This window comes from Bos mutus, chromosome 24 (assembly GCF_027580195.1).
Source record: "Bos mutus isolate GX-2022 chromosome 24, NWIPB_WYAK_1.1, whole genome shotgun sequence".
Taxonomy (NCBI): domain Eukaryota; kingdom Metazoa; phylum Chordata; class Mammalia; order Artiodactyla; family Bovidae; genus Bos; species Bos mutus.
This window is the reverse complement of record NC_091640.1, coordinates 33117303-33138265: the sequence shown is the minus strand read 5'-3', so window position 1 is coordinate 33138265 and position 20963 is coordinate 33117303. Positions and strand designations below refer to the sequence as shown.

Genomic DNA, 20963 nt, shown 5'->3' with positions numbered 1-20963 from the left:
TCTGTCGAAGAACCTCAGCAATCACATGACACCTGCTCTTCTTAAAGTCATCACTGGTTTTCGTGTTGCAGAATCAATGACAACCTATTTGTTCTCATCTCACTTGCCTTCTTAATAACATTGAGCACAGATGATCACATGTTCTTCATTAAACATTCTTTAACCCTCATTCTCCTGGGTTACCTCACTGGCTAAGCAGCCATTGCATCTCATCTTCTAGAGACTAAGGAATGTGATTTGAGCAGCATGTTCCTATTAATAAGATTTTGTTCCAATAAAATAACTTTGAGTTCTTCTAATATAGAAGCTTAGTTTTGCTGCTGCTAACTTTGAAGCTTCAAAGTAGGCAATGATTCAAGGGGGCAAAAAAAAAAAAGAAGGCCTAACTTCTGTACAGACTGCAAGCTTGCCCAGTTTCTAACTTGAAGGCTGAAATTTAATCATGAGAAATGTAGATGGAGCTGGGCCTTTTGGGTACTAGGATGCAGCTGACTTCACCTGGTGATACCTGAGACCATTCTGGATGGACTGGGTGCCTCTTCACTTTGCTTTTTTTATTCATTTCTTGCTGCCACCTCCGCTACCTACCCAACCCCTTCACCTACGCACCTTCCCCCATCCCCCGCCCCCGCCGCCGCACCCCACCCCATTGTGTCAGTCAGCTTGGGCTGTCTGAACAAAATATCATGGACTGAACGGCTTAAATGTCAGTAATTTTTATCCCACGGTAATGGAGACAGAGAAGTCTGAGATCAAGCTGCCAGTCAGTTCGGTTTCTGGTGAGTCCCCACTTCCTGACTTACAGACGCTGGCTTCTCAATGTGTGCTCATGTGCTCTTTCCTTGGTGTGTGTGTGTGGAGAGAGAGATCTCTCTTCCTCTTATATAAAGTCACAAATCCTATTGGGTTAAGGCCACACCCTTAGGACCATTGTTGTTGTTTTTCAGTCACTAAGTCATGATTCTCTGATTCTTTTCGACCCCAGGCCCACCAGGCCTCCCTGCCCCTCACCATCTCCCAGAGTTTGCCCAAGTTCAAGTCCACTGAATTAGTAATGCTATCCAACCATCTCATACTCTGCTGCCCTCTTCTCCTTTTGACCATATTCAACCTTAATTATTAAAACTTCTTTATAGCCCTAGGGGCTTCCCTGGTGGCTCAGCAATAAAGAATCTGCCTGCAATGCAGGAGACGCAGGCTTGATCCCTGGGTTAGGAAGATTTCCTGAAGGAGGAAATGGCAATCTGCTCCAGTATTTCTGCCTGAGAAATCCCATGGACAGAGGAGCCTGGTGGGCTGCAGTCCATGGGCTCTCAAAAGAGTCGGACACAGCCACTAAACAGCAACAACAAACAAAAAGCCCTGTCTCTAAATAGTTACTTGGGGGTTAGGAATTTGTCAATGTAGGAATTTGGGGAAGGGGGACACAATTCAGTTCATTGCATCCCTCTTTGTGCTCAGGGCTGCTTGATGTCTTTTGTGGGCTCTAAGCACCTTTGCCTTTGGGGATCCCTCCTTCCTTAAAAAAATAAACCAAACACTTAAAATTCCACGTTGGTATACAGATGGATATAATCCAAGCTGACTGAATTATTATATATTTATTATTATTATATTTTTCTTCTGATTTTAAAATAAATTGCTATTAAACATTTTCATGAGACCTTAGAAATGTCAGGGGCCCTAGGCACTAGGCCTACTTGGCTTAATGGAGACACTGTAGACACTTTTGTAGACACTGTAAATTTTGCTAACAGACTGCCCCCAAAAAGATCCAGGAAGAGCAACTACAGCTGACTCTAAAAGAACCATCTTATAGATGATTGGAGAGTGACCAGTTCAACACAGGGAACATGAGTAGGTGACCAGCTCACACCTGACTCCCTCTGTCAATCTACACATTGCAAACACATTTTGGTAAACTATAGGAAACCTTGAGTTAAAGCTTCTGCAAAACCCTTAGGGAGTTTTAGGTTGAGTGTTTTTGAGAGCCTCCTTTTGGTAAAAGACTTTTTTTATTTTTTATTAATATATAATACACATGTAAAATCTATAAAACTTACATGTACAGTTCAATAAGTTCTTACATACTATATATTTATATTATGTTATCTATTACTTGATAACAAATTATCCTAAAACATAGTGGATGATAAGAACAAACATTTATTAGATTAGATTTTCTGCCAGCCAGGGCTTTGTGTGGTTCTGGGTGGTTTTGGCTCATGAGTCTGTGGTCAAGATGTCAGCCAGGCTACCATCATCTGAAGGCTTGACTGGGGCTGGAATATTTGCTTCCAAGATGCTGCTGGCAGGAGGCCTCGGTTCCACTCCACACGGCTCAGGGCTGCTCATCTGTCTTCAAGACCAGGGAACCGGCTTCCTCTAGAACAAGTGATCCAAGAAAGAGCAAGGTAGAACCTTTATGGTAGCATGCCATTCTTTTTTTTTTTTTTCCTTTTTTTGCCACTAGTTTGACTTCTATCATCATAAATTGCTTTTGCTGTTCTTGAACTTCAAACAAATTGAGTCATCGTTTGTGTCTGGTTTCTTTCACTAAACATTATGTCTGCAAGACTCATCCACATCACTTATAGCAATAGTTCATCTTTTTTTTGTTGTTTTTATCATTGGATCATATTCCATGGTATAAAAATACCATGGCAGACATTTGAGTTGTTTCCAGGTTGGGCTATTATAGAGTTGCTATGAACATTCTTATGCAGGTCATTTCTTTGAAATATGCCCTCAATTCTTTGGAGCTCTGCAATAAACTTTTAAAACTCCATATTTAAGCTGAATTTTACAGACATCTTCATTTAAAACGGCTTAGGCTACAACTCATGACTTTAGTGTCAGTGGTTTATGAGAGTTCAGGAGTGGGGTATTGTTGGTCAAACTTATGGTAAAGTATTACTCACCACACTAAGGATATTTGAATTGGTGATTAATCCAGTCATGGGTTGCAGTGTAGCTTAGGCTCATTAGTGTGGAGGCAACTTGAATTTGGCCATTAGTATTTTCCTAATTTGTCACAAAATACTTCACATAAGATTCAGTCACATAATACAGTTTCTTTCCCCTGGGATGGCTTTAGGTCTTATCTTTGCTAAAATAGGAAGACTAACTCTTGTAAATGGCAGACTTTCTAAGGCTATTCTTAAAAGTTTAACTGCAAGAAATAGGAACAATAGCAGCGTTTCCTTCCTTAAAAATTAGAAGGTTCAGTTCTAGTGAGGGAGAGAAGAAATCAAAGATGGGAGAAGTCATGCTTTCTGTTGCCAGAGCTAAAGCTGACAAGGCATCTTAAAACTGAGGATCTCACGAATTCCCTGGTGGTCCAGCGATTAGGATTCAGCGCTTTCACTGCCTGGTCAGAGAACTAAGATCCCACAGACCTCACGACACAGCCAAAAAAAAACCAAAAAGATTTTTAATTAACTTCCTTCAATTGTTTTAATATGACTTCACTCATATTTTTAAATTATCTTAAAATATTGCCAAAAAATAAGAATAAAACACCAGAAAAAGATTCTAAGACTTTTCAGGCCCACTAGTTCATGGGGTTGCAAAGAGCTGGACACGACTGAGTGACTGAACTGAACTGAAGTGAGTGCATAAATTATTTGACTGAGGACTAAGTATGGTCAGAGAGCTTGGAGAAAACACCTCAATGAGTCCCACTGATTTACCTCATTGCATTTAGTAGGTTAAACAGCAAAAAGAGACAGGCAAGGCCCTCAGTCAGAGGAATGGGAAACAAATTATTCCAAACTTGCCCAGAGAGCATAGAACTTGGTTTTGGCCTATTGTGTTTCAATTTTGGTTTTCTCTGTGTTCGAAGCACAGGTAAGTACATGGGTGTGAGCTGATGAGGGGAAAAGACATGAAAAATCATCACACTGTGTGACTCTGTTCATAGCTGGGCTTCAACATGGTTCTATGCACTCATTTTTTAGCATCTTCTCATAGTGATATAAAACTTACTAAGACCAACTGACCAGCATAGATAATCACAGACACCACACAGATCATGCACAAAATTCTTTCTTGGTGATAAGCAGAGGAGATGCATTCCCATGGCAATCAACAACTCCTAGAAAGTGTTGTGTGCTCAGTTGCTCAGTCATACCCAATTCTTTGTGGACTGTAGCCCGCCAGTCTCCTCTGCCCATGGGATTCTCCAGGCAAGAATACTGGAGTGGGTTCATTTCCTCCTCCAGGGGATCTTCCTGACTTAGAGATCGACCCCACATCCCTTGCATCTCCTGCATTGGCAGGTGGATTCTTTACCACTAGCACCACCTGGGAAGCCCTAGAAAGTGTTAGGAAGGCAACACAGTTGTACCAACGGAACTAGAATCAGGTCAGCCACTTATCATTAGCTCCAGGTCCTAACCAGACACCACGCTTTTCCTCTCCAGTGTAGGGCCTGAGTTCTTTGATGACTGAACAAGCTCACCAAGGGCAAGCCTGTGCAGCACAAGAGGTCTGCAATTGTTAGCCCTTGTTTCAAGGCCACACTACTTTCTTTTTCTTTTTTTTTTAAGGTTGCTCCACACAGCACCAGGGATCTTAGTTACCTGACCAGGGATTGAACCCGTGCCCCCTGTCTTGGGAGCATGGAGTCTTAACCACTGGACTCCCCAGGAAGTCCCACGGTCACACTTCTTCATGAGGTTTGTTGCCTGCTCTCCTCTCCTTGGGACTTTTTCCTCCCACTATCCACCTTTCACTTCCCGCTCCTGTCTATTTCATCTCATCTCCTTTGCTGATTCCCTTCTCTCATCTATTTCCTCACACCAGAGTCTTTCTGGGGACTTCATCTGTCCTGTGACTGTGACCATCACCTCTACATAGATGATGCCCAGATTTGGAAGAGTCTTGTCCTAAACGTTAAGCAGCTACTTCCAGCTGCCTTCTGGAATCGAATTCGTACATTCTTCAAACTGAACATGTCCAGACTTCCTCTCGCTCTGTCCCCATCCTAGCTCTGCTGTTCTTCTCTATTTCCTGGCACAATTACTAGCACCGCCCACCACATAAACCTTGAGTGTGGAGTTAGCCCACAGACCTGAGACTGCTCTCTATAGAAAGTCTTGCTCACAAGGTTGGCCACGGGCAGGCCACTGGACTCTTGGCAGGCAAATAGTTCTTTACACAGATATGAAACTTTCCCTAAGTGATGATGGCTCACTGTGCCCACACTGATTGCTCAAACAATGGGGCTCATGCTAAATGCCTGGTTTCTTCCTGGCAGCTTGGAATTCTGGTAGATACTAGGCAGAGGGTACCTATATGACCAGCTCCCAGTTAAAAGCCTGAGTGAGTCTCTCATGAGCTTGCTTATCAGCAGATAACACATCATAATGTTGCCCTAAGTCTTTGCTAGAGGAGAGGACTCTTGGAAGCTTTAATCTGGATTTCTCTATATCTCCATTTCATTCTCTTTCCCCTTTCTAGTTTTGCTTTATATCAATTTCACTGTAATTTTAGCCATGAATATGACCATACTGTGAGCCCTGTGAGTCTTCCTAGCAAATTGCCAAAGATCACTGGGAGTGATCTTAGGGTTCCCTGATGCACCTTAGTATAATTCCTGACTCTTCTTTCTTTTCCTCACCCTCTCTGTTCAGTTAATCACCTAATTATCATTAGCTCTACCTCTAAATATTAAAAATAAAAAATGTCCCATATTCTCCACCTTCACTGCCTAGATGTTACAACCATGACTCCATCTGGGCATCAATCTCCCTGCTTTCCCCCACTATAAAAGTAAAACCCAAAGATTGGGGGACAGCAGTAAGCTGATGCTATGAGGGAGGTTATTTCTTGTTTAAAAAAATTTTTTTTGAACTGAGTAAATTTGAAGACCTAATTGGCCTTATTCAAGGATTCATGGGAATTCCCTGGCAGTCCAGTGGTTAGGACTCTGTCTTTCCACTGCAAGGGGCATGGGTGCGATCCCTGGTCGGGGAACAAAGATACTTCAATTACCATGGTGCAGCCAAAATAATAATAATAAAGGATTCACGAATTGGGCAACATTCCACCTAACAAGTAGGAAGAAGCTTTAGGAGCTGTACAGAAGGGAAGGCTTTCATAGATAGAAAGGGGGTGGGACAGGGAAGTCATAAAAAAGAAAAAAGGTTACCATATTTCAGACAAAGTCACCGTTCTTTGGAAGAAGGGTGGGGAATCTATCAATGTATCATGCAGTTGCTCTCATAGGAGCTGATGTGGTCATTCCAGATTGACTGGTTAAAGTTCATACTCCTGAGAGTAGCTGAAATTGAAATTAAATCTTAAAGCAAACCAGGTTTGTTTTCTGGGGGCAAGTGACTCCGTTTTGGGCATGTTGTTGCTGTTTTAAAGCACTCTCAAAGCCTGTTTCCTGGGTTTCCCTGGTGGTCTAGTGGTTGGGGATCTGCTAGCCAACCCAGGGACATGGGTTTGTTAGGGAAATTAGGTAGTCTTGTTTAGGCTTCAGAGACAAAGCAGAGAAGGCCTCTGACCTTGCTTCTAACCTTCCTGGAGACTATCTTGACTATGAATGACTGCCTGCTATGACTGCAAGACTAGCAGCACCATAGATAAGATAGGGGAGGAATCTTGAGCCCTGATGGGGGGCTGGCTAACCAAGCCCCAGGCTTAACAACATTCTAAGTTTTATGCATTAACATGAAATCAGAGCTGTAATTTGCTCACAGATTGATGATGGTATCAGTTTGCGTCCTGGGCTTATAAGCTGGGAACCCTGAACTGTAATCTTTGAAGTCTCACCCACGGAGCGGAAGTGATGCCTGGCATCTTTTCTGTCAGGCGAGTGTATGTTCCTCAGTTCTGCTTCGTCACAACAAAGATTTGGAGCCACGGACATTAAAGCCCTCGGTGCGTCACAGCTCTCGGGTCTTGGACAAACTGTGTTATAGCTCTTAGACAAATCAGTGTTACAGCTCTATTTTATTTAGAAGATAGCAGAAGAATCCATCCTCGAAGCATGAAGGCATGCCAACCCAAAGACGTGAAGAGAAGAGAGTGGAGGAGTGCGCCAGCGCGCAGGAGAGAGCCCTTTGGCTCTTCTTTTTATGTCTTTTCCTCCCCCTGGGCCTGCCCTATGTAAATCGGGCTAGCCAGGAGTGCTGTTTGTTCTACCTGAGGTCCTCACTCAGGTCCTCAGACCTTCCTTTGACCTTCCTTTGTTCTATTTTTGTGGGCTTTTCCCTTCCTTGTCTTTTAGCCACCGCCATTTTGGACTCCTGTTTCCTATTCTAAGTACCTAACATTTTCCCAATTGGGTCTCCAGATGGGTGTGACACAGGACTTCTCAACACTGTTTGAGTCTGAATGTTAGTCAAAATCCAATTTGGTGAAGTTTCCTCTGCTGTTTCTATTTCTCTTTTCTTTTAATGTTAGTATATTGAGAGTAAGCTAGATAATTCTCTAATAAATATTCATTTCACTTCAGTTCTGGAGAAGGAAATGGCAACCCACTCCATTATCCTTGCCTGGAAAATCTCGTGGACAGAGGAGCCTGGTGGGCTGCAGTCCATAGGGTCACAAAGAGTCGGGCATGACTGAGTGACTAACAGTTACTACTTACTCACTTACTCAGTTCAGTTCAGTTGCTCAGTCATGTCTGACTCTTTGTGGCCCCATGAACTGCAGCACACCAGGCTTCCCTGTCCATCACCAACTCCCGGAGCTTGCTCAAACTCATGTTCATCGAGTCGGTGATGCCATCCAACCATCTCATCCTCTGTCATCCCCTTCTCCTCCTGCCTTCAATCTTTCCCAGCATCAGGGTCTTTTTCAGTGAGTCAGCTCTTCGCATCAGGTGGCCAAAGTATCAGAGCTTCAGCATCAGTCCTTCCGATGAATATTCAGGGTTGATTTCCTTTAGGGTTGACTGGTTTGATCTCCATGCTATCCAAGGGACTCTCAAGAGTCTTCTATTGATAGTATTCATTTGTATACAATGAGCGGCTTATTTTCTTAACAAATCCTTTGAACCTGAGACGAAAGTGAAAATTTTTGGCAAAACATTAATTGGGGAAAGTGAAAACTTTCGGCAAAACAGAATTCAGTCCCAGGTCCCGGAAGATCCCACGTGCTGCGGGACAACTAAGCCCAAGCACCACAAATACTGAGCCCATGCACCTGGAGCCTGTGCTCCAAAACAGAAGAAGCCAGCACAACGAGAAGCCTGCGTACTGCAAATAGAGTAGCCCCCGCTCGCTGCGATTAGAGAAAGCCCATGCAGCGACAAACACCCAGTGCAGTCAAAAATAAAATAAATAAATAAATCTTTTTTAAAAAGCCTGTTTCCTCAGTTGCAAGATGAAGATGGTAATAGTGCCTATTCCATAGGGTTGGTGCCAGGGGTAAATAAGAAAATACGTATAAGCTTCATGAGATTGGGCTTCCCTCATAGCTCAGTTGGTAAAGAGTCCGCCTGCAATGCAAGAGACCCCCGTTCGATTCCTGGGTCGGGAAGATCCCCTGGAGAAGGGATAAGATATCCACTCCAGTGTTCTTGGGCTTCTCTGGTGGCTCAGCTGGTAAAGAATCTACCTGTAATGTGGAAGACCTGGGTTCTATCTCTGGGTTGGGAAGATCACCTGGAGAAGGGAAAGGCTACCCACTCCAGTATTCTGGCCTGGAGAATTCCATGGACTGTGTAGTCCATGGGATTGCAAAGAGTCGGACATGACTGAGTGACTTTGACTTCTCATGAGATGATCTACTTAAAGTACTGAGGACATTACAATCCTTTAACAAACATTAGTGATGTTTCTATTGTTAGTACTGACAGTCTGTGGACTCCATCTGGTCACTACTTGTGAGGCTCAGTCAGTTCCAGCACCAAAACCACTTTATTATGAAATTAGGACCTCAGCTTCTCACTCCTACAATCTGCAGTGCAGGCCCACCCCAAGATACAGGCATTTCCATCAGATTCTAAGTAGCCTGGAATTTTGGGGTGCTCTTTTCTTCTGAGTAGGTACCCCAGTGTGGGGTAATGATGAGACATAGCTTTAGTGTGGTTGTGAAACAGGAAGGAAGAGGACAGGGCACATTTAAAAGAGCGACAGTTGTTGAGGATATGACAAAAACTGGTTAGAACCAATTAGGTTCAACATAGCAGAAGATTCAACTTTCAGTAGACCTTGACCCTCAGTATATGTTCACTGTAATTCATCAGTATGCTAAATGACACACCCACAGACACCATGATGGTTCTCTAGGCTGACCATAAAAGGCCAAAAAGTGACCCGTGTCCCACTTCCTAGAAATCCCCACTCCTTCCCCCCAAAGTTGAAATAATCCTCCCAATCATTAGCCTGTGAAATTACCCAATCTGTAAAAGCTAGTTCAGTTCAGTCGCTCAGTCATGTCCAACTCTGCGACCCCATGAATCGAAGCACACCAGGCCTCCCTGTCCAACACCAACTTCCAGAGTTCACTCAAACTCACGTCCATTGAGTCGGTAATGCCATCCAGCCATCTCATCCTCTGTTGTCCCCTTCTCCTCCTGCCCCCAATCCCTCCCAGCATCAGAGTCTTTTCCAATGAGTCAACTCTTCGAATCAGGTGGCCAAAGTATTGGAGTTTCAGCTTTAGCATCAGTCTTTCCAATGAACACTCAGGACTGATCTCCTTTAGAATGGACTGGTTGGATCTCCTTGCAGTCCAAGGGACTCTCAAGAGTCTTCTCCAACACCACAGTTCAAAAGCATCAATTCTTCGGCGCTCAGCTTTCTTCACAGTCCAACTCTCACATCCATACATGACCACTGGAAAAACCATAGCCTTGACTAGATGGACCTTTGTTGGCAAAGTAGTGTCTCTGCTTTTGAATATGCTATCTAGGTTAGTCATAACTTTCCTTCCAAGGAGTAAACGTCTTTTAATTTCATGGCTGCAATCACCATCTGCAGTGATTTTGGAGCCCAAAAAATAAAGTCTGACACTGTTTCCCCATCTATTTCCCATGAAGTGATGGGACCAGATGCCATGATTTTAGTTTTTCTGAATGTTGAGCTTTAAGCCAACTGTTTCACTCTCCTCTTTCACTTTCATCAAGAGGCTTTTGAGTTCCTCTTCACTTTCTGCCGTATAAGGGTGGTGTCATCTGCATATCTGAGGTTATTGAGATTTCTCCCAGCAATCTTGATTCCAGCTTGTGCTTCTTCCAGTCCCGCATTTCTCATTGTGTACTCTGCATATAAGTTAAATAAGCAGGGTGACAATATACAGCCTTGATGTATTCCTTTTCCTATTTGGAACCAGTCTGTTGTTCCATGTCCAGTTCTAACTGTTGCTTCCTGACCTGCATATAGGTTTCTCAAGAGGCAGGCCAGGTGGTCTGATATATTCCCATCTCTCAGAATTTTCCATAGTTTATTGTCATCCACACAGTCAAAGGCTTTGGCATAGTCAATAAAGCAGAAATAGATGTTTTTCTGGAACTCTCTTGCTTTTTCCATGATCCAGCAGATGTTGGCAATTTGATCTCTGGTTCCTCTGCCTTTTCTAAAACCAGCTTGAACATCTGGAAGTTCATGGTTTACGTATTGCTGAAGCCTGGCTTGGAGAATTTTGAGCATTACTTTACTAGTGTGTGAGATGAGTGCAATTGTGCAGTAGTTTGAGCATTCTTTGGCATTGCCTTTCTTTGGGATTGGAATGAAAACTGACCTTTTCCAGTCCCGTGGCCACTGCTGAGTTTTCCAAATTTGCTGGCATATTGAGTGCAGCACTTTCACAGCATCATCTTTCACGATTTGAAATAGCTCAACTGGAATTCTGTTACCTCCACTAGCTTTGTTCATAGTGATGCTTCCTAAGGCCCACTTGACTTCACATTCCAGGATGTCTGGCTCTAGGTCAGTGATCACACCATCGTGACTATCTGGGTCATGAAGATCCTTTTTGTACAGTTCTTCTGTGTATTCTTGCCACCTCTTCTTAATATCTTCTGCTTCTGTTAGGTCCATACCATTTCTGTCCTTTATCGAGCCCATGTTTGCATGAAATGTTCCCTTGGTATCTCTTATTTTCTTGAAGAGATCTCTAGTCTTTCCCATTCTGTTTTTTTCCTCTATTTCTTTGCATTGATTGCTGAGGAATGCTTTCTTATCTCTCCTTACTGTTCTTTGGAACTCTGCATTCAGATGCTTATATCTTTCCTTTTCTTCTTTGCTTTTTGCTTCTCTTCTTTTCACAGCTATTTGTAAGACCTCCCCAGACAGCCATCTTGCTTTATGAAATTCCCATGAAAGAAGATGTCTTTGTACAACTTTGCTGAATAAAAGAAAGCCAATGAGGAAACTGGCATTGCTTAACTATTAAGATGTTTATATCTGGATGCTTTAGCAATACAGACAGAGCTTTCTAATTTTTTTATCCTGAAACTAGATTGCAGGCTCATTGCTTAGCTGGTTAGGTTGTAGGCATCTTTGGGGGCTCTGTGGGTTGTTCATTACTGGCTTTGTTGTTATATGGATTAAAATAAACTGATTTTTTGATGACTGTTTTATTGATCATAATAAACTTTAAGAGAATCTCTTCTAATGTCATAATTATTAACTCATCATTTACTGACTTAAAGATAATGCTTTTAGTACTACTGCAACTTGGCTAAATATATATGTATATATCAGGTTTAAAACATTTCCCTCCATTTTAATGTGTTTTCACATGGAACACTGGCTGGAAACCAGAGCAGACATGAACAAGAAAACTAAAGATGTGTTTTAATAACTGAAATGCCAGCAAGTGTTTATTACGGTAAGTTACAGAAAGATTTAATTTTTGTGTGTGCAATTAGGCACCGACTGAGGTGTATAGACACCACTGATTAAAACTGCAGTGAATATAAATTCTGACCACCCCTCAAAGGAATAAAACCTAGGTTTCTTTCTTGGAATCAATTAGGTCAAGAACATGCACAGATGAACACTTATTAAATACTAGTAACAGTCATTTATTACTTATACTCCTTCAATACTAACAGCAACACAGTGTACTTATATACATCACATTACAGCCAAGGACTCCAAAGTCATTGTATCAAGCAATGTGGTGTTGGAAACTCAAGATTCCACAGCATGTCAAGTCTACTTAGTTATGGCACAGGAAATAGATTCCCATTAATAGACCCAGAGTGACAGCTCAAAGAGACAAGCCTACACTTCTTGTGGCTTGTGATTTTCTGAATTTCCAAATTTGCCACTTGTATCCTACCATACCAACAACATTGACTCCAGGTAAAAATGACCTTTACATATGAAGAATAAGATCAGGACTAAATGAACAACTTGTCTTTTTTTATAGTTCCATAGTTCATCTTTGGAAAGCATGTGGTGGAAGGTCAGAAGTGGCTTTTTAATAATGTAACTTCGCCCATTATTGATTCACAATAACCATGGCCAGGACCCTTGGGTGGATGAGAACATTTTATACTGGAATGACATACACATACATGTAAAATATGATAGAACCGTATCTTTGAGCTCACGTATATTTAACACAAAAGTAAAAGAGCATCAATTCATTGAAGGTCAGACTTTCAGTCTTTTTAAAGGAACAAAGCTTCCTGTTTCTGTTTCTAAGAGGATTTAACTCTATCTTAGAGTTTAACTGAAAGACCCAAGTTGATGTAGTTTCAAACGAGTTTCTGTGGAATCCCCCACTTAGAATGAACGTGCCAGGCCCCCTGGAGTGGGGCTAGAGGCCAGAGCGAGAAGCCCACTACATGGGAAGGGTCCCTGAGCGGCTCTGCTCTCCACTCGGGACACAAGCCACACAGTTCTTCTTGGCCAGGGACCCCAGGTGGGCGTTCTGGGCATTTTCTTTCTTACAGGAATTTCCAACACTATTTGAAAAGCAATTTCTTTTTGGACTGTATGATTAAGGTTTTTATCTTTCAGTCAAATATGGGACTGAGTTAGCTCTTCCTGTGTCCTTCTTTACTTCGGAGGAGACGCAGTATATGTTCATTTTTGGTTAGTTCTGCTGGAAGTTCATTGGCCTGGAAGAAAATAAAACAGGCATGAGTGAATTCTCAACCACCGCTGGTGTGGTTTTAGGGACTCTGAACAGGGGCCCCTCACCCAGACCTGCTCCTCCACTGATGAAAAATCCCACTGGACTTAGTCTTTTGTATCAAGGTTTTAAAGGTTGTTTTTTTTTTTTTTTAATATACTTAAATGTACATATCACCAGTTACTTTCTTACCTCATTGTTAGTACTTTTTCTTTCTTTTTAAAAAAATTTTTGGAGTAGAATTGATTCACATTGTATTAGTTTCAGGTGTAGAGTGATTCAGACATGTGTGGGTATATATACAGATACGTGTGTGTGTGTGTTCTTTTTTGTATTCTTTTCCATTATGGTTTAATATAAGATACTGAATATAGTGCCCTGTGCTATACAGTAGGATCTTACTGTTTATCTATTTTATATTTAGTAGTTCATATCTGCTAATCCTAAACTTCTCATTGATTCCTCCCCTACTTCCCTCTTTGGTAACCAGAAGTTTCTTTTCTATATCTGTGAGCCTGTTTCTGTTTTTTAATAAGTTCATTCATATCATATTTTATTTTTTAATTTTTTTTAAAGATTTATGTATTATTTTTGGCTGCACTCGGTCTTCGTTGCTGTGCGGGGGCTTTCTCTCCTTGCAGCAAGCACAGGCTACTCTCTAGTTGCGGCGGGAGGGCTTCTCACTCCAGTGGCTTCTCTTGTCGCAAAGCACAGGCACTGGGCATGTGGGCTTCAGTAGTTGCGGTGGGAGATACGTTGTTGGATGAGAAGGCAGAGTCAGGAAATAGCCAGAATGTAAGACACATGGGAAAAAGCACCTTCAGTGGCCCCCATGCCCCACCTGATCCAGCCTCACTCCACGTCCTCTCTTTTCACAGTGCTGCTGAGACGCATTCTTTATGCATTTATTTTGTGAGCAAGTCTCTAGTCCAAGAAATAGACATGACAGGGCAATGGTTCCCAAACTTTTCAGTCTCAGGACTTTTGTACACTCTTTTGAAAATTATTGAGGACTCTTAAAGAGCTTTTGTTTTTAACTTATTAAAAGTGAAAACTGAAAAAAATTAAGTATATTTATTTTAAGCATATTCAAGTATATAATATATAATATATTATATATATATTAAGTATATATATACAAATATATTAAGTATATTTACTTAATATACAAATAATATACTTAATATATTAAGTATATTTCAAATATATTTTAAGTATATAACCTATTAAGGTTAACATAAATAATACATTTTGAAAAAGAACTAAATTTTCAAAAACAAAAAAGTTGGAAGAGTAGCACTGTTAACAGTTTTGCATATTTTGTTACTACCCCACTCCAGTACTCTTGCCGGGAAAATCCCATGGACGGAGGAGCTTGGTAGGCTGCAGTCCATGGGGTCGCTAAGTGTTGGACAAGACTGAGCGACTTCACTTTCTCTTTTCACTTTCATGCATTGGAGAAGGAAATGGCAACCCACTCCAGTGATCTTGCCTGGAGAATCCCAGGGACGGGGAAGCCTGGTGGGCTGCCGTCTATGGGGTCACACAGAGTTGGACACGACTGAAGTGACCTAGCATAGCATAGCATAGCTTAAAAGAAGACAATTAGATTCTCATATCTGCTTCTGCATCCAATCTACTGTGATATTTTGTTTTGGCTGAAGTATATGGAAAAAATTTAGCTTCATACAGACAGGTAGTTGGAAAAGAGAGAAACATTTTAATAGCCTTTTTGGATCATAGTAGATATTTTTCTTTGATGCTTCAACATTACAAGTGGCTGTTTCTTAAAGATTAATTGCTGTGTGCAATCTGGAACCACATCAATGAATTTTTCTACTCTGTTGCATTAAAATCTATAGGTCTATCTATCCGCAAGTGGATTTTTTTTTTAAACCTATGCTTGATTTTTAACATCCCGTGCTAGTCATTTAGAAAATACCAATAAAACTGGAATTTTTATAAAATAACTTACAGAGGTTTGTAAAATTATTTTCAGCCACAGTTGGTGACTCTGCTTTGATGTGTACTAAGGTGCCAATGGTTTCTTCCACCACTGTCTTTGCACCATTACAGCAAATGGCTGTGTGTGCTAAATCATTTCAGTCATGTCCAGCTCTGTGTGACCCCATGGACTGTAGCCCTCTAGGCTCCTCTGTCCATGGGATTCTCCAGACAAGGATACTGGTGTGGGTTGCCATGCCCTCCTTCAGGGGATCTTCCTGACCCAGAGATGAAACTGGTGTCTCTTACATCTAATCTGCATCGGCAGGCAGGTTTTTGTTTTGTTTTGTTTTGTTTTGTTTTGTTTTTTTACCACTAGCGCCACCTGGGAAGCCCAGCAAATGGCAGCACAGGGAAAAGGGCAAATAGTGCCTCTGTATTTTTATTGTTTTATTTTAATTTTTAGAAACTTCCCTGACCAGGGATCGAACCCATGCCCCCTGAAGTGGAAACGTGGAGTCTTAACACTGGACCACCAGGAAAGTCCATCTCTGTATTATCAAGAATATAAGTTTTGACCTATTAGAACCTTTGAAAGGGTTTGGAGGACACCTCAACTGTCCATGGACCATACTTTGAGAACAGTTGCTACAGATGAATAAAAGGATGTTATTGGGAATTCAGGGGAAGCAATTCAAGTGCAGAAATGCACTCAAACTGGGGAGAGAACTCAGAGGTAGTTTTTTTTCCCCCTGCAGTTAAACCTGGAGCCCCAGCTGCTTCATCTGAAACCTGGATCTCAGGTGAAGTTCCTGCAGTCCCCACTTTCTAGACTGGATCCTGCTCCCTGACCCCACCTGCTGGGAACGATGAATTTGCCACAGTGGTCCTGCTGTGTACCTCGTCCTGCAGCTGCGCTCCTGCCCACCCACAGGACCGCTGACGCGGGTGCCGGACTGACAGACGGGGGTCTCTGTGCGATGCTGCCTTAGGCCAGAGGCCCCGCTGTGGGGTCAATTCTACTATTAGCTTAGTTCCTGCAGGAGCAGACATTGTACAGGCTTAATGCCTGGGCCTGAGAAAAATGCTCACAGAGAATGGACCTGAGTGCCATCCAGTCTTTGAGTAACCCTCAGAAGAATTAACTGTTTGGCATCAATTATTGGTCCTTGATTGACAGGCAGGCAGGTAGCCAGGGGGGCCCTCCACAGTCAGGAAGAGGAACAGCTCTAAGAAGCTGTACCTCTGTCTAGAAGCTTGTTGAGTAAATGTATGTGTCTGTCTCCATCAATATCTGTATCCTTTACCATTAAAATAAACTTTATACTCTCAGAGTTTTGGCCAATCGCACCACTGTTCTGTGTGTCATCCATATAGGCTTAAAAACCCGGTCTCATTCCTCCTCTCCCCCAGTGGGTCCCCACTGAATCCTCAGGTTGCTGAGGTTGTGCCAACTGCTATGATGGCTAGCACCCAGGTTGCCCCTAAAATCCATCTTTATTAATCCTAAAATCCTGACAGCACAGGACCACAGGTCCATATTCATGACCCACAGCATCACATCACTCTGTCCCCACTGCTCTTGGGAGAAGATGTGTGCTGAGTCCCCAGTTGGGGTACCAGGAACACAGGATCCCTGCACCCATGCAAAAGGCCACGGTCTGGGGGGAGGATGCTACTGGGGCCATGGTCACCCTCTCCTTGGGCATCTGCCTCAGGGAAGAAGTCCTGGAGCCTAGAGAGCAAACGGGTGCTTCTGTACTAGCTGAGAAGGGACTCTGTCCCTGGAAGGCTTCAGTAGCATTCTTTACTTCCTGCTGACGGCTCTTGTCACTCTGTATTGCAATCTTTTTTTTCTTGCATTTGCTTGATTATCCTTATTCCCCAGTAAACTGTGAGCCCTACGAAGTCAGACACTGCATGAAACTTTTTCACCAATATCTCTCCATTGATAAGGTTCACAGCACAGTGCATGCTATCTGTGTGTGCTAAGTCGCTTCAGTCGTGTTGGACTCTTTGCAACCCCATGGACTGCAGCCCAGCAGGCTCTGTCCTAGGATTCTCCAGGCAAGAATACTGGACAGGGTTACCATGCCCTCCTCCAGGGGATCTTCCTGACCTAGGGATCAAACCCGCTTCTCTAATGTCTCCTGCATTGGCAGACGGGGTCTTTACCACTAGCATATCTAGCAGGCACTACTGAGTGTTTGTTGGATGAATGAATGAAGGTCAAGAATACATCCTCAAGAGTCCTGAGTGGCTGCTGGAATCCCAACAATCTTGGTCCTGAAGCTGCCTCTAAAGAGCCTGGCTTTTCCAGGCTGTCTGGCTTACGGCTTTAGGAAGGGTCCAAAGTCCAGCATTTCAGTTACTGGAAATTCCCCATAACCATTATTGATGGGATTCCAGGGGACACAGGAAGAATTGCATCTTTCAGTTTCTATATAAAGATACTAAAGCTTCCCCCTTGATTTAACTCAATACAGGATGGCTTAGCTATGAAGACATCTTAGGACCGTCTATGTCCAAGATGCAAAGGTAAGAGAGCGACTGTGGTTTTGTGGGCTCATGATACAATCAGGTCCGCTAATGGAAAACAATCCATGTATTTCAGGAAGAGATAAGCAGAAACATTGTCTTCAAGCACTTCACTGATAGGAACAGGGGAAATAGTAATTCCATCTGCTAAGTGGAATGAGAAAAAAGAGGCTCTTGGCACATTGTTTAACTGTACTTCAAAATGGTTTCTTTTAAAAACACCAGGGAATGTTACATGGTTTTGGTTTTATTGTTAATAAAATCCAACACAGTAATGGGCTTCCCTGGTGGCTCAAACGGTAAAGAATCTGTCTGCAATGTGGAGACCTGGGTTCAATCCCTGGGTTGGGAAGATCCCCTGGAGGAGGAAATGGCAATCCACTCCAGTATTCTTGCCTGGAGAATTCCATGGACAGAGGAGCCTGGCAGGCTACAGACCACAGGGTCGCAAAGAGTCAGACACGACTGAGCAACTAATACACAAACACAGCAACAGATGCTTATTAAATTCAAGCAGTATACAAGTATAGAGTGAAAACTGCTCTCATATCCTCCCCTGTTAATAAGCACCCATCCTACTTCCTCCTTCAAAAGTCAGTAGTTTAGTTGTTTTCTCCAGACCTTTCCCAGGCTACCCTTCTGCCCCCAGTCTCTATATCTGACTGCTTAGGCAGCTGTTGAGTAGGAGGGAATACAATGATAACCTTTTTTTTCCCGCCCTGCGGTTACTGTGCATCCTCCCACCTCCAAGTTTGACTTAATAGAAAACTAAAATTATTTGGGGGCTATAAAAATATGGGTTGATTTTGCTCAACTATACTTCAATAAAAAAATCTGGGTTGGTTTTACAGCTGTGGTCAAAGTCCTGTTAACAATATAAAAGCAACATTTTCCCCTTGCCGTAACCAAATAGAGTACAGGAAATTCTCAAGATATGAGTATCCTCATAGAGGATGGTTATTAAATTACCAGAATTTTGACATTTTCAAGACACTTCTCTGATGATAGAACACTTATAACCTTACTCCCCCCCACCACTGTCCCCTACCTCCTGCCCCACTGTTACCTAAAAAATCACTGATGATATAGGGGTTTTGAACCTCTGGGTTCAAAGGGCTTCCCCAGTGGCTCAGATGGTAAAGAATTTGCCTGCAGTGAGGGAGACCTGGGTTTGATCCCTGGGTTGGAAAGATCCCCTGGAGGAGGGTATGGCAGCCCATTCTAGTATTCTTGCCTGGAGAATTCCATGAACAGAGGAGCCTGGCAGGCTACAGTCATGGGGTCACACAGAGTTGGACACGACTGAAGTGACTTAGCATGCATGCATGCTGGGTTCAAATATACTGCTCACTCATAACCTATAATGAGAACATTTTATGTTCTTACTATGTCCAAGAGAATTCCCTGGTAGTTCAGTTGGTAAAGAATTAGCCTGCAGTGCAGGAGACCTGGGTTCTATCCCTGGGTCAGGAAGATCCTCTGGAGGAGGAAATGGCAACCCACTCCAATACTCTTGCCTGAGAATCCCATAGACAGAGGGGCCTGGCGGGCTACAGTTCATGGTGTCGCAAGAGTCGGACATGACTTAGTGACTAAACCAACCACTATGCCCAAGGATGAAGTTAGTGATTGGAGCCAGAGAGATGCTGTCTTGGCTTCAGCAGATGTGATCTTATCTCTTTTCATAGGCACCCAATGGAGGGAAAAGATGACTAAGACAGTACCTTGTTTCTCAGGGCTGGGTCCGCCCCTGCTTCCAGGAGCAGGGCAACTGTTTTAATATTCCCACTGAGCACCGCCGCGTGGAGCGCCGAGGTCCCATTCTAGGAGAAAAGGACAGCATGTGTCAGGTGAGAGCTCACAGCTATCAGCACTCAGCTTGGCTTGCTTCATGAACCAGCCTGGCTGGGGATACTGTAATGCTAGAGCCTTTCTCGTCCTTATCTTCCCTTTTCAAAGTCACCAACTTCAGCATCTAACACAGTGTCCTCAGGGACACTGCAGACGGTCAGTATAAATACTGCCAACATCCTTTTGCAGTACAATAAGGGATCTGCCCAGTGGGTCCATGACTTCATGCTCACTTGGTCCATTGTAGATGCATTAGAACTTGCTGTGGGAAAAACAACAACGCTCTGTCAAACTTTTTTTTTTCCTTAAGAGTCTTTGTGCTTTAGGTGAACACACTTCTGCAAAGCTGGAGGTATAGCTTGCTCACCTACAGGCCAACTTGTCAGCCCAGCTGCACTCACTCCGCATGCACAGGTGGGCAGGACGACGACTATGGAGCCACAGGGTTTAAGAGTAAGAGCAGGTGGGGGTGAGGACCATTCATTGCCCTCAGCCCTGAGTTGAAGCAGCTCTGGGTACAGAGGGGACCTAGTGAATAGGCTGCTGACATTTTATGAAATTTACTGCAAACATTTGTTGACATAAGGAAGCAGCCATGCACAGCACGTAGCTGGATTCTGGGAGGGAAGAGGAGAATACAACAAACCTGATATAAGAACAATGGATAATCATAAGATATCTGTTCCAGAAGGTACATATGTCTGTGAACAGCACCTATATGCAAGCTTAGTTTTCAAATTAATCACTATATATAGATATTGGGTTGGTCAAAACGTTCCCTTTTTCTGTAAGACGGTTCTAGTAGCGCTTAGTTGTCTTTAACTTCATTCAAAGCAATTTTGTTAGATTACATTCTGACAGCTGTTGTATCAGTGTGCATTAAAAAAACCTTGCGAAAATTGGTGAATTTTTGTGTAGCCACTTTAATATTGAAGATGGAAGGAAAAACATTTTGTAATATTAATAAAACACTATTATACTTTATTACTGTATATGTACATATAAAACCTTCTGATTTTGTAGACAAGTTAAATAAATATCATACCCAGAGAAAAGTTTCAGCAAGGCAGCAGTTTTCCATGTCTGCTTTACCATGCTTACCACGCATGGCAATATGCTAATCTGATAACATGACATTCACTTAAATCTTAGCCAGTCTATCAATGTTGCCTATGTGCAACATGGCTAAGAATAAAAATGTAAAAGCTAAGAATGAGTTGTCTGAAACAAGACTAGATATTGCAAAGTCCATTTCTGAAGCTTGTTTCTTTTATTCACAGAGAATTCACTTGAACAGACTGTTTATTCTTACTTTCCGAACAGTTTTTACAAAGTATAGTTTTTTGACTTCCAAGCTCAGGGAGGTCAATTAACTCATTGGGGTGAGAGAGGCCAGGACTGAAAACAGGAGCTCTGTATCAGCTGACATCAGCCTTGGAGCCTGAACATATAAAGGTCGGATACAAGGCATCCAAAAAGCCTCTGGGGTTGTCTAAGGGCAAGTACTTCAGATACATCAATAAATCCCCAAAGTGCTAAAGGACGTCCCAAGTTCACAACAGGTTCTGGTGTCATCTCTC

At 42.7% G+C, this 20963-nt stretch overlaps 1 protein-coding gene across 4 annotated transcripts in view; it reads right to left on the bottom strand.

The window, feature by feature from the left end:
* Window positions 1-11764: 11764 nt before the first annotated feature.
* ANKRD29 (ankyrin repeat domain 29) overlaps window positions 11765-20963 on the bottom strand; it is a 48023-nt gene continuing 38824 nt past the window's right edge. For 2 of the 4 annotated variants that reach the window (XM_070361612.1, XM_070361611.1), the window contains 2 exons: window positions 19257-19355; window positions 11767-13036 (listed from right to left, as the gene is read on the bottom strand). In XM_070361612.1, coding sequence (XP_070217713.1) covers window positions 12953-13036; window positions 19257-19355 — 183 coding nt within the window. In that variant the 3' untranslated portion in view covers window positions 11767-12952. Of the gene's footprint in view, window positions 13037-19256; window positions 19356-20963 lie in introns of all 4 variants that reach the window. The other 2 variants (XM_070361610.1, XM_070361613.1) reach the window with 2 other exon arrangements.